The following is a 13,242-nucleotide window of genomic DNA, read 5'->3' as shown; positions in this document are numbered from 1 at the left end:
TGAAAATTCCCCTTTCACAGTGGAGCGTTGAAAGGACTGGCTCCAGGAGAATGGAAATACCCAAATGGCAATGAAGAATGAGTAAACAGGATTCGCAAGAACCAGACTTTTGCTGTCCGGTCACTGATTCTGACCCGGGGGGTGGGGGGTGGGGGGGGTTGCTGTGTGTGATTTTCAGTGTAGTTCTCAAACTTAATGGACCTATAGCAAAAAAAAAAAAACAAGAATAAAAAAAAACCTGTTTGCATGTTTGTGGCAATGGACATTGAGTAAGCAAGATTCACAAGAACCAGACTTCTGCTGTCACTGATTCTGACCGGACGCTGTACAAATTCCCTTAAAATCAGATTTCCTGTCCAAAACCAGTTACAGTTGGCAACCCTGAAATAACCAAATAAATACAGTAACTTAAGTATACAACAGCAATACACATTGCTGAATAGTGCAAACCGTGGGTCAAACCAATGTTTGTGTTGGGGTGCGTATTTTAGTATTATTTTTTTAAATCCGTGTCGTCCTTCTGGAGTCCTCTGAATGCCTTTCATTTTTTTTTTAAACCATTTAAATGCAAAACATGTATACAGGCTTTTTTTATTATTATTTGTCCTGCAGTTGCCTTTAATTAATTTCTCTGCACGCACTACTTTGTATATGATGTAGAATACGTGAGTGTAAACATCTAACACCAGTACGTACAATACTCTTTCAAATAAACGTGTTATGATTTGGAATGCTCACTTCTTAAGATCAGTATTATGTCATTGCTTGCGCCCCGGCACCTCTTTCTTTACAAATTAAGCACTGGCCAAGTGATAACGGTAGCTAGCAAGTGAAGTGGCAATGCGGATTTCATAGGGCCCTAAACATCCTTCCCATCGCAGCTCGTCCCGCACCCACACTGCCCCAACTCCACAAAACTCCATGTCTACATTCGGAAGACACCGAAGGCAGGGTCTTCATAGCACCAGTCAATCTAAGGCTCATTCAGCAGTTTCTGAGCATTTGGATTCAGAGGCTGTTTCATAGTCAGAAGCTGCTGCTCCTGCGATCCATCCCGTGGTTTCAGCACCCACCACTGTTGTCCAACAAGCCCCCCTTGTACCTCCAACTGTAACCTTTGAGGTTACCCCTCCCCCACCACTGCAGGCCCCTGCAGTGACCTCTGTGGCAACTATGGGCGTCCAGCAGGCCCCCATAGTGGGCCCTTCTCTGTCAAATGCTTTTATTCCTTCTGCCTTTCATCAAGGCCCCGCAGCCCCGTTCTATGCCTTACCTCTTCACAGGTCTCTGGCTCCTAGCACACTCTGTATGCGGTCCTACCGCTCACCCCACCATTTCCTGCTCCGTTACCGACCCTCCACCCTGTTCTCTCATGTCCCTCCCTCGCAAGCCTGCTCCCATTCTTCCTACCATTTCCTTCACATTTGCAGCCACTGTGGGGAATGCATTGACGTTTTATTTTCGAAAAATAAAGAACAATCTTTTCTTTTTTTTATCAGAAGATCCCATAACGAAATGCACTGTTGTGTAAAATAGTTAAAAAAAAAAAAAGATTCAGTTTAGAACACTTCCGATTAAAAACAAAAAAGGAAATACAAAGTAAAGGACTTGAACTTTTAACATACGGATCAGATTTCAATTTCACATTATGATAATAAATACAAATAACTATATAAAATGTCATTCGTACTTATGGTTGTTCTAAGCAAAGCAAACCATTTTATTTAATCTCACAAATCCTGACTAATTTAATTACCGTTTGACTGGCGTAGGACTGTTAGCTTGTTGTCTTCAGGCGGTTTATCAACAGTTTTCTGCCGTTTAGGCAAATTAGGGCGACCAAAACAAATAGATAATTGTTTTTATTATTTTTTCGTTTCCCCTACCGCTGCCAGGCCATACTTCACGTCTCTCACTTAGTGTTACGTCACGTTGAGCGTCCGTTTGGACTGTAAAGTGTAAAAGCTGTGTACATTGTCCAATCAGAAGAGTTCAAGGTTGAACCTCTCACGAAGGACAGTAAATAGCCCAATCACCAACAGAAATTTGTGGTCAGTTGTGGTCAGTTGTGAGTGGCGGCTCATGTGTATACTAATTGAAAGCGGTACTGATTGAAGCGTATTGAGGGCATCAAAAAAAAAAAAAAAAAATCTTTTCAGCACCTTTTTTTTTTTTTTTTTTTTTTCCATGTAACACAGTGGCTAGGTGCAGTGCTTACAAAGGTACCACGAAATGTTCCTGTCAGGACAACTGAGAAAGTCAGCACCTCTGGTCACTTTTTTTAAAAGTAACAAAAATGCTTATTCACTGCCAAACATGAACTACTTTAGATGTGTAATGGCTGCTGTATACGATACTGACCTTAGGTTTAGGGTTTCAGTGTTGGGAGAGGATTATTAATTGTTTTATTAACAATAATATGATAACCAATCAGAATGTAATGTCCTGACAGGAACATTTGGTGGTACCGTGACCAGGCGTGCCATCCTCACCCCACGCGTCGCTGCTTATCCCAGGAGGGGGCCTATCGGCAGCTTTTGTATAGAGAGCGCAGCGATACCTACCCAATGGACAGGCATATCCCATACGTAATGTCATTGGTGGTCGTCTTCAAATTGAAAGGGAACCACGTTATACTGTACTCTTTAGTGACAGTGGTAGTCAATTAAAACGTTGGTGTTGCTACATTCGTGGCAACAGAACTGTAATACTATAAATACTACGGCATGCAAAGTATATTTGCCTGTGTGTAATAATAACAATATAAAAACACTTCCAGAGTCTGAAAGTACAGTCCCTCCTCTTCCTCCCGTTTTGTACTACTGTGCAACAAACTATCACTAGCCGTGATGATGAGCCAGTGCGGTAGGAGGGACTACACCCTAACTTGGACTAGGATAGGAATCTTACTGTGTGGACTGTGACGCTTCGTCCCTACGAGTCAAGAAGAAATAAAGAACTGGTTAAGTGACACATTCCTATCCCCATCATAATTGCCATTGATGTATGGATTGGTTTTAGTAAGATAATAAACAATAACAATAGTAATATCATGGATTTCAACGTCAAAAGATTAGCAGCTGACGCCGGCACTTTCCTAAGCCGAGCAGTGCAGGTAAATAATTTGTTTATTTAAAAGTAGCATGTTTTTTTTTTTTTTTTTTTCACAAAAGTTTGAAACTAAGTTACTTTAGGAGCGCCGTTTTATTACCGGTACTGATTGGAGTTACCGGTGCACTGCTTTGGCAAATGTTACCAAGAAACGCCGATGCTGCTGGCCTGTGCTGTTGTTACAAGTAGTGTCCGGTGTCACGGGATATAATTAATCAATTTCGAGAGGAAGCGGGCCTCAGGGCGTTGGTTCAACAGTCTTTGCCTTTTTAATTGAATAAAATACATTTCCATACTGTTTATTTAAAACTGAGGGGAAAAACCGTCATAGTACTTATTTTTTAAAATCTACAAACTATTACAGCCAGTCTACTTTCACTTTCAGTCTAAAAATGTTTGTTACAAATGCAATACAAACACATATATGATCTGTAACAAATAAAGGAAAATACAAAAATATATAAAAATAGGAGTTTATAAAAAAGGTTGAATTAGTGAATTTTGGGAAGACGATATGAAATAAGAAATGAGGATAACCGGTAGCTGGTTCCAATACAGGGGGACAAGGGAAGAGAAGGAGCGAGCATGGGAGGAAGGAGAGTGAAGAGAAGGCATTAACAAGTTGGCCAGTGGAGGATGAGCGGAGCGTGATAGAGAGATGAAAATTCACCGAAAAGAATGACAGGAATAGAGGTACAGATAGAGGAAAGGAAGAAATCAAGGAAGTGGGGGGAGATTCATGTTTCTGAAAGAGTCAGAAAGTCGAGAGAAAGAGAGAGAGATGAGAGGTGTAAGCAGAACTTGTTGCAGGCTGACCGGCAGTTCCAGAGGGCACCTGAGAGAGAGAAAGAGCAGAGGAATGGGGCAGAGGTAGAGAGATCAGATTGGAGGGGTTACAGAAGGATACAGAGAGAAGTGGCAGATACAAAAACATAGCCGACATATAAAACAAATGAAGGTTTATAAACATTTAAAACGAACTAATAAGATAACACAACACATAACAGCACAGAAACACTTAGAATAGACCCAAAACAGCCAGTGTCCTTTCCCAATGTTCTTATGTGATTCATGCTGTATTTTACCATTATTATTATTATTATTATTATTATTATTATTATTATTATTATTATATCAGAGTTACTTATGATGATAAAACCAAAAGGGAGTTTTTAATGTTTTTATTGTTTGTCTGAGTGTTAATGTGGAAACAATGATTCATTCTATTTTAAATACTGTATGGGTCATGTTGAAACTGGTTCAAGAATACCTGTTTCAGCTGCTACAGTGTCTGTATGTAACACAATGCTCCATAATAACGCCTTTTCCCATTATTACACCAGTTTACAGAAGAGAAGCTTGGCCAGGCTGAGAAGACTGAACTGGATGCCCATCTGGAGAATCTTCTAGCCAAAGCTGAATGCACAAGACACTGGACAGAGAAAATAATGAAGCAGACAGAAATTCTGTTGCAGCCAAACCCAAGTAAAGTTGTATTTATTTATGTATCTATTACAGATCAATAAGTGACCTAATTGAAGTTTATTTCAAATGTATACATTCTGGTAAATGTAATGAAAAAAAGACAAACTGCGTTCATCTTACATGTGCAGGTTTGATAGAAGTCTCCATTCTATTGCAAGAATATGATTTTATTAAAAAAAAATCTGGTGCAATACAGTACATATTACTGTAGATTAAAGTTCAGCTTGTCACCGCTGGCAGTAAGGTATGCCAGTCATTGGTTTAGGATAGGAAAGAAGCTATAGCAGGTGGATAGTATAGACTGTGCACCCGTTTCACAGAGTTGGGATAATATTTGTCTTATTTTTAATCTTACCTTTATTAAAGCAAGACACATTTTTTCTGATAGGCTTTTTTTGTCTAATTCAGGAACCTGGTTCCACCAGTTATAAGATTGCATTAAAGTCTTAGTGTCTAAAACCAACAAAATGTTTTACAAGCATAATCACATTGAGATGATTCTTCTGGTTTTCAAGAAAACACCTATCACAGACAATGCAGTAGTCATGTACAATTCTATACATTTTATACTGTACACAAGGCATCTAGGAAGTAAAATAGTATTGAAACAACACCCTTGCTGTTAATTAAATTGTGTTTTTTTATTTTGGTGGGGGTGGTGGTGGGGAGAGATTTATTCCAGTCTTATTGTATTTCCTTTCTGTGGACTGTTATTGTCAGTTGTCTTGGGCAATATTATCTGGAATAATAATGAGATTAAAATCTGTGACATCATAGTGCTTACACAGTACATCTTGTGGTCTGTTTCATAGGGAGCTGAGTATATGAATGGACAGCTGCAGTGTTTGATCAATTGATCTGATTCAGACATTTGGCAGCTTCCCTCTGAGTAGTGTTCAGATGCCTGCACTATCATTCAATAAGGAGCGCCATTTGTCCCAAAACTATCCAGCCATTCATTTGTCAATTTGTTTGTGAATTGGTCAATTTGTACAGCAATTCATCCATAAATTCATCAATTCATACAGTAATTCATAAACATATTTGTTAATTCAGCTAATAATTCATTAATTAATTTGTCAGTTCATTAATACGAAAGGCTGTACGGACCTGCAAATTTCCAATCAACCAGACGAACTTCCCTGCAAACTTCCAACTGTCAATCTCGCACTGCACCAAAAACACTGCAACCTTTCTAGCCAATGGGAGCACACATTAATATTTTAACCAATGAAAATCCAGCCTCACTCAAAACTGCTTCAGCCAATAATAAATATATATAATTGCACACATACTGCAGCAGTAGAGGGACAAAAAAAATCTTAGATAACTTTATTTGGTACAAGATTTCTTGTGAAGTCTTGTGACCTTCCTCTTTAACTGGGTTTTGCTGTTTTAATTTGCAGATGTCCGAATAGAAGAATTTCTGTACGAGAAACTGGAAAAAAAAGCTCCTACTCGAATGAACAATAATGAACAGTTGGGGGAGTATATGATAGATTCTGGAAATGAGTTTGGACCAGGAACTGCATATGGTAGGTACATTAGTGTGTTTTTTTTTTATTATTCAACTTAAAAAACTTAACAAAAACACAATGCCTGTAACTGACTGTGACAGGAATGGCTGAGTGGTGACGTCAGACCAGAAGAAGGCACAACAAAAACAAAAGGTACGGTGCAGTGGCGCGGGCGCCGTTTTATTTAAAGCAAACAAAAATAAATAAAATATTTAAACAAAAAGCACTGTGCTCACCGAGCAAAATAAAAGGGTAAACAAAAACAAATCACGAACACACAATCCACAATAAATAATAAATAAACCATACAGGTCAGGCTGGGCAGTCGCTGTCACTGTTCCTGTATGCTATAATTTAGTTTCGTTTTCACCTGATCGCTCTCGCTCTCTCCGCTCCTACAACACCCACCCTGAACTAGAGAGCTGCAGGCTTTTTATAACAGGTGACCATCTCCCGATTAGCAACAAATTAAATCACTTAATTAATTTGAGAGATGGCCACCTTCTGCACGAGTTTTAATTATGTTGTGGATGGGGCTACCCATCCACGCTAAACAAAACAAATGGGCTACGCCGTCAAAATACAAAACAATAACACATACGGCGCTCGCCGACAAATACAATAAATCATAATAAACAAAAACAATAATCTGCACAGGGGCAGAGGATGAACCCTCGTTTTAAAAATAAACAAACAAAACAATGTACAGGGCTGCTCGCCCTGTTACACTGACACATGATCTTCACATTCATTTGGGGTGTTTGTGTGCTTAAGGAAGTAACATTTTCTTTGTTTTTTTTAAACAGGAAATGCTCTCATAAAGTGTGGTGAAACACAGAAGCAGATTGGAATTGCTGAAAGAGAGTTCATACAAAGCTCAGCCATTAACTTCCTAACACCTTTTAGAAACTTCCTGGAAGGGGATTTCAAAACAGTGTCAGTAAGTTAAATGGCTTTCTTCCTGTTTTTGGCAAAGTTAATGTGTTGAAACATGGCATGCTTAACGTGCAGTGTCTGATAAGGTTTCTTGATGCCTTTCGATTTGTCTTGGTACAGCTCTGGCACCACACATTCGCTTTCATTGCTGTCTGCGAAAAGCTGCAGCTCTACTCAGCATTCTTTACTTCTTTTTAACTGGAAACAAAATAGCAGGACTGCTCACTCAGAAAGTTAGACTTGTTTCTTCTTGAACAATAAAACAATGTATTGTATTGGTCATGTGCCTTTTTAGTTTTCACATTATAAAGACCTAATGCTTTGAGATATTGTCAATACACAACAATAAAAAAAAATGAAAAAAAAGTTTTGTGACACAGCTTAAACAGCAGTTCTCTATTATTCTAATTGAGTTCTGAATGATACAGTGTACTGTTTACCAAAAAGGGCCATTTTTTAATGGATGAAATGCTGCATGTTGAATAACTCGCCCCTGTATTGGTTTCCGTCTTTCCAGAAAGAACGCAAATTGTTGCAGAACAAGAGACTTGATCTGGATGCCGCGAAAACGAGACTGAAGAAAGCTCGAGCAGCAGAGGCTAGAGCAGCAGTGAGTAGGATGTATAAAAGAGTCCAAATATTGGGTATTGTCTTAATGATCATGAGATAGATAAACCATAGTCATTAGATCAGCTGTGACTGATTTAAGATCATACAAAAAAAAATGGATTGCCTCAAACTGCTAAGCAATTGAATCTATTTTCCTTTCTGTGCATACAAATGCATGCAAACAAACAGCACTGGAAGGGGTACATTTGATCTTTGGCACTGATAATCACATATTATTGTAAATGTTAATTAATTAAGCCAATGAAGCCTAAATTGTTTAGCGACGCACAATTCTTTTTTTTTTTGTTGCAAATTTCTGCTGTGTCTCTCCTAACTTTTACTTTATTTACTGCTTAAATTGGTTTCCTTTTATGGCATATATTTATATCCAGTTGCATAGCAACTCAAAGACACACTGTGCCTTAGCTTATTCAGCAGATATTGTGGGACCTTTGGATAGCGTTCCCACAAAACTTGCACACAAAACTGCTTTTACTCTACAACGATCCCACTTCAGGGTTTTATTTATTTTATTTTATAGATGCCTTTTTTAACGCCTTTCCTTCAGGTGAAATAAAATAATTGACCCATTGATATATGTCTCGACTCTCCTGCCTTGAGCCAAAAGCATTGGTGTCTTAATTTGGATGAGTTGGCTTCTATGTAAAAGCTTCAACATAACACTGGTAATACGGCCTTGGTGTTTTCCACCTTCTCTCATTGGACTTATTTTTAAGCTCCAAGCAAGACAACCCTGTTCTGACTCGCCTGGCCATGATGGCCGCCTGGGCTTGCAGTCGTTTTGCTTTGAGGTGGTTTTTGTTTCTTCCCTTTCATTAACACAGATAACATTATCACTGCCCCCACCCCTTTCTTGTGCTGAAGATCTCTCTATATCAGCAGTGTGGAGTAGTGGTTAGGGCTCTGGACTCTTGACCAGAGGGTCGTGGGTTCAATCCCAGGTGGAGGACACTGCTGCTGTGCCCTTGAGCAAGGTACTTTACCTAGATTGCTCCAGTAAAAACCCAACTGTGTAAATGGGTAATTGTATGTAAAAATAATGTGATAACTTGTAACAATTTTAAGTCGCCCTGGATAAGGACGTCTGCTAAGAAATAAATAAATAATAATAATATATCTCCAGAAATGAATTCTGATTAAACTTGTTTAGGAGATTCTTTAGCACAAGTTATATTTAGGGATGTAAGGTGGAGCCTGTCCAGCTGGCTTTATGTATATATATATATATATATATATATATATATATATATATATATATATATATATATATATATACAGTATATATGTAATTATGGAGAACTTTAAATTTGAAAATGTTTGTCAAAGAAGTGCACTGGTTTCTATTAGTGTTGCTGTATCTTACAGCATATCCAATTCTGATAAAACTTGGTTATGTTATGCACTCCATCTTGAGTATTTTGAATGGACTGTTCATTTCTTGGTTCATTAAAGGTTGAACAGACTATCATGAGTACAGCCTTGATTGAATTTGTCTACTGTTCCTGCAGAGTTCTGTCTTCAAGTCTTCTCTTTGTGTTCTCTGTACGCTTCAGCATTTAAACTCTTCTCCACTCAAGGGCGATAACCCTATGGTAAATTTCTCTTACATGCTCAGCTTTGATTTAAATCAAAGGATCATTCCAGCCCAAGTGGACCACATTCTGGGGAGGCGTTTCTTTGATTTGTGGTTGATGATATGTAAAACACATGGGATGGAGAGAGAGGTGCTGTTTGTATGTGAAAGAAGAGAGTGTAATCATGCCACACATGATCATTTTGATGACTTTTCACCATGTCAGGAAACCTAGATAAATAATGTTAGTATATGAAGGTCTTTCAACCAAAAAAAACTTAATTGACGCAAGTCATTGACACAAGGGGTCGAGGGATCCCCCCTTGGAGCATGTGAGCAGGAATGACCTAAAAGCCATTGATAAGAGTAAGTACAGTTACTCAGAATCCACTCGCCAACGTCAGAATACCAGGCCCTACGACTTCATTTTCCCTTTTAATATGCTGTTAAAAATGAAAGCAAGAGGAGGTATCTTCACACTTTATTGTTGTAGTTGATAGATGTCTGTGTTTGAACAGTTTGTAGTCTGTGAGATTACACATACCATGTGTTAGGTAACGGAGATACAATAGATGAAGGGAGGGTGGATCTCATATTGTGCTCATCATCCAAATGATAAAATATTGTACATTTGATGCATTTTACTGGCCTTGCAACATCCATGGCTCATTCTGGACAACAACCCACATTAGAAACTGATAAAGTCATGATTATAGGAAAAAAAAAAAAAACTTTCAGAAAGAACTTGCCTAGATCAAATAGATTTTATTTTTTATTTTTAGCGTAGTCTCCTAAATTTGCAGGATATACCAAAACCTGAGGATGTTTATTAAAATGTGGCACACAGTCCCAAAAGAACAATGTGGGTTGCTGTGACTGAATTGGATTTGTACTATATTTCACTTCAAGAGTTTTGTAAAACATCATTTTTATTTTGCATGGTCGTTCAATTAATGCAGGGAGTTTAGCAAGCCACCCAGACTCTCTAAAGGACAAAGCTGTTATTTTTTAGTCACAAGGAGATTGAAAGGCCACTGAAGCATACCGTGTAAGGTAATAACCTTCGATGTAAATGCCTATGTACATTTGTTACTTAAGTTACTCACTTCCTCTGTGGGCTTAGCCTTGAGTCTCCAGTAGCTATAGCAATATTAATCTGACAAGTGTCCTTCTTAGTGATCTATAAGACACTGAGTGTGTGTGCTGTGTTCTACCTGATACAAATTACTTTGCACACATTTCTATTGTCCACATCTTTCATTCTAAATATGATGTCATTGTTTTAAACGCTTGCCAGCTTTGGGCCGAGGAAGTGACACAAGTAAGTAGATTCTTTGCAAGATGCAAGACTTTTTGTTACTTAAGATTTATGTGGGTTGTGACACCTCCATAACCACAGTTGTCTATTGGAGGAAGACTTGACCTTTAGAATTGGGTTAGGCCAGTGCTCACCGATATACTCGTTCCAGGATATTTCTTAAAAACGAAATTTTACAAAAATATTGACAGTTACTTTTGGGTGCACGTGTACAAGTTTGGTGTATTTTCCTTTCTCTGAAATTATTTATGATGACCACTCTCACTGCTGTTTTAAGTTGGAAGATCTCCCTGTATTAGGATAATTTGTCTCTCAGGTGGTTATAATAAAGGGATTAAATACACTATACTACTTCAAATGCAGATTTATTTATTGACATCTCATTTTTGTCTTACATTTACAGGAGTAGAAATGCTGAAACATGTATCAGGCAGACTTTACATACAGCACTGTAATAGCTATCAAAAAACTATTATCGGATTATGTGTATCTTCACCTGGGTTACATTGCAGTTGACTTTAATGTGTGTGAGTTGGCTGCAGTTTTATATATTTGCATTCTCACTAATCTAAATATTTTTTTTTTTTGTTAACAGGCTGAGCAGGAGGTTAGAATAGCACAGAGCGAGTTTGATCGGCAGGGAGAGATCACCAGACTTCTGCTTGAAGGAATCGGCAGCACGCATGTAAGTGTTTGCATTGCTGAAGAAATGAAAACAAAGATTTGTTATTTTCTGCTAATTGCTGTGATAGATTCGCCAATTGATCAGCGATTTCTGAGGATTTCATTTTTTTGCTATCCTCCTCTTGGGATGCATTTTCCTGTCAACTGGGCTATAATGAAGGCAGCTGTATGTATACCAAATTTGAGAGGTTTCCATACTGGGGTATAGATACCTATATATCTGGAGCAGCACTTCTCCAATATGTGATGAAGCTTGGTTAGCACAAGTTGTCAGCATCAGAATCTGTGGATATTTGGATATGCCGATCTGTCTGTCTTTATGTAATACATATGTCACAATTTTTGTTTAAAAATGCACTTGGCATTCTTAGCCTTTTAGATTTGTATTGACATTGACCTGCTGGTTTGCTTTAATTTTTCTGTGTTGCAGGCACACCATCTCCGCTGTCTGAATGACTTTGTAGAAGCACAGACAACTTATTATGCACAATGTTACCAGTACATGGTGGACCTCCAGAAGCAACTCGGAAGGTAAAAACAGCAACCCTTATTCCATCATCTGATTTCAATTATATTTTGAAAGTTCAATATACCATATTGCACCAAGTCCAGTACAATATATATGTTGCAGTCTGGCTCTAGAGGGTGTGGTCTCTTGAAGATGTAATTTTTGAGGCAGATCCTGTTTAATTTGTATATTTACTTGGGAGCTGTGCAGCTTTCTGTTCAAGGACAAAAAAAGTTTAATTATTTTTTTGCTGTGTTGGCAGAATAGATTAATGATACAATTTAAAAGCCCTGGCTGCATGAACCTGAAAAATTTACTGCATTTGTTTCCGCAGCTTTCCAACCACACTTACTTCCAACAACAACCAGAACTCCTCCAGCTCTGCGCAGAGCACCTCTGACCCCTCCATTCCTGTTTCTTCTTCGCTGCCCACTCCAGCCAATTCCGTTGTCACTTCAGGCTTCAGCGAGCTGAGGGCGTCTTGTGGCACCAGAAAGGCCAGAGTGCTCTATGATTATGATGCAGCGGACAGCAGTGAGTTGTCACTACTGGCAGATGAGGTGGGTAATAACTTAATTATTTTGGAACACAGGAAATATCTACAGTATAGCAACCATCTGGTCAAATATTAGCAGTGGCACAAACCGATTTTTAATTGCAAAGATGATCTAGAACAAAAGTGGGTTAAATACATTTTCATGACATTTTTCGTTCCACTTTAAGCTTATTAAAAAATGTGAGCGTTTTACAGTCTTGTTAAAAAATAAAACAGTAACAAAAAAAATTATATATATATATATATATATATATATATATATATATATATATATATAGTAAGTTGTTTTTTTTGTGGTTGTTTACTAAAAGCATACTGGGCAGAAAGAGGATAACCATACATATTTAATTTGCTAAAACACAGTCCTCTTAGTAGAGCTCCAAAATTATAGTTCGGAACTATTTGACCAAATTGCCAATAGAATGCATTGTATTAACTTTCAAAGAAAGTGTACTAAAACTGTTTTTTGTTGTTGTTGTTGTTTCCAGGTCATTATCGTGTATAGTGTTCCTGGAATGGATACTGATTGGCTAATGGGTGAAAGGGGAACCCAGAAAGGAAGAGTACCTATTACCTACCTGGAGCTGCTAAACTAAGGCTGTGCGTGCCAAGAGAGAGAAAGAGACGTTATTACAGCTGCGATTTCATATTTATATGCAATTAACTTTTTATGAATCAATTTTAAATGTCTTCCACACTTAAATGTCTTATTATTGTCATAACAGCCAGCAGAACTGGCCACTGGTTTCATGGCAAACAGCTGCATGATAAATATCGCACTCAACTGAGAAAAATCTGCGAGCTTTGAATATCCATGTGTCAACAAGACTTTCAGAATTCTGTTTTCTACTGAACGTTTCACTAACTGCAAACATCAGTGTTTGTGTACTGTAGTGCTTAAAATAAATGTGATTTGCCAAGTAA

At 38.1% G+C, this 13,242-nt stretch overlaps 1 protein-coding gene across 4 annotated transcripts; it reads left to right on the top strand.

Annotated features, from left to right (window-relative positions):
- Positions 1-2,838: 2,838 nt before the first annotated feature.
- On the top strand, positions 2,839-13,242 carry LOC117416614 (endophilin-B1-like). Of its 4 annotated transcripts, XM_059035065.1 has the most exons (11): positions 2,974-3,115; positions 4,455-4,596; positions 6,003-6,131; positions 6,920-7,053; positions 7,567-7,659; positions 9,233-9,322; positions 10,550-10,573; positions 11,166-11,255; positions 11,685-11,785; positions 12,097-12,322; positions 12,807-13,242. In XM_059035065.1, the coding sequence occupies exons 1-11, from the start codon at positions 3,053-3,055 to the stop codon at positions 12,912-12,914; spliced, it is 1,200 nt and encodes a 399-aa protein (XP_058891048.1). In that variant the 5' UTR covers positions 2,974-3,052; the 3' UTR covers positions 12,915-13,242. The 4 variants fall into 4 exon arrangements, with proteins under 4 accessions (XP_058891047.1, XP_058891045.1, XP_058891046.1 ...); XM_059035064.1 differs by lacking the exons at positions 2,974-3,115; positions 9,233-9,322 and adding an exon at positions 2,839-2,962; XM_059035062.1 differs by lacking the exon at positions 9,233-9,322 and having other exon boundaries at positions 2,843-3,115.

This window comes from Acipenser ruthenus, chromosome 12, assembly GCF_902713425.1.
Source record: "Acipenser ruthenus chromosome 12, fAciRut3.2 maternal haplotype, whole genome shotgun sequence".
Classification (NCBI taxonomy): Eukaryota; Metazoa; Chordata; class Actinopteri; order Acipenseriformes; family Acipenseridae; genus Acipenser; species Acipenser ruthenus.
This window is presented reverse-complemented; position numbering and strand designations above follow the sequence as displayed.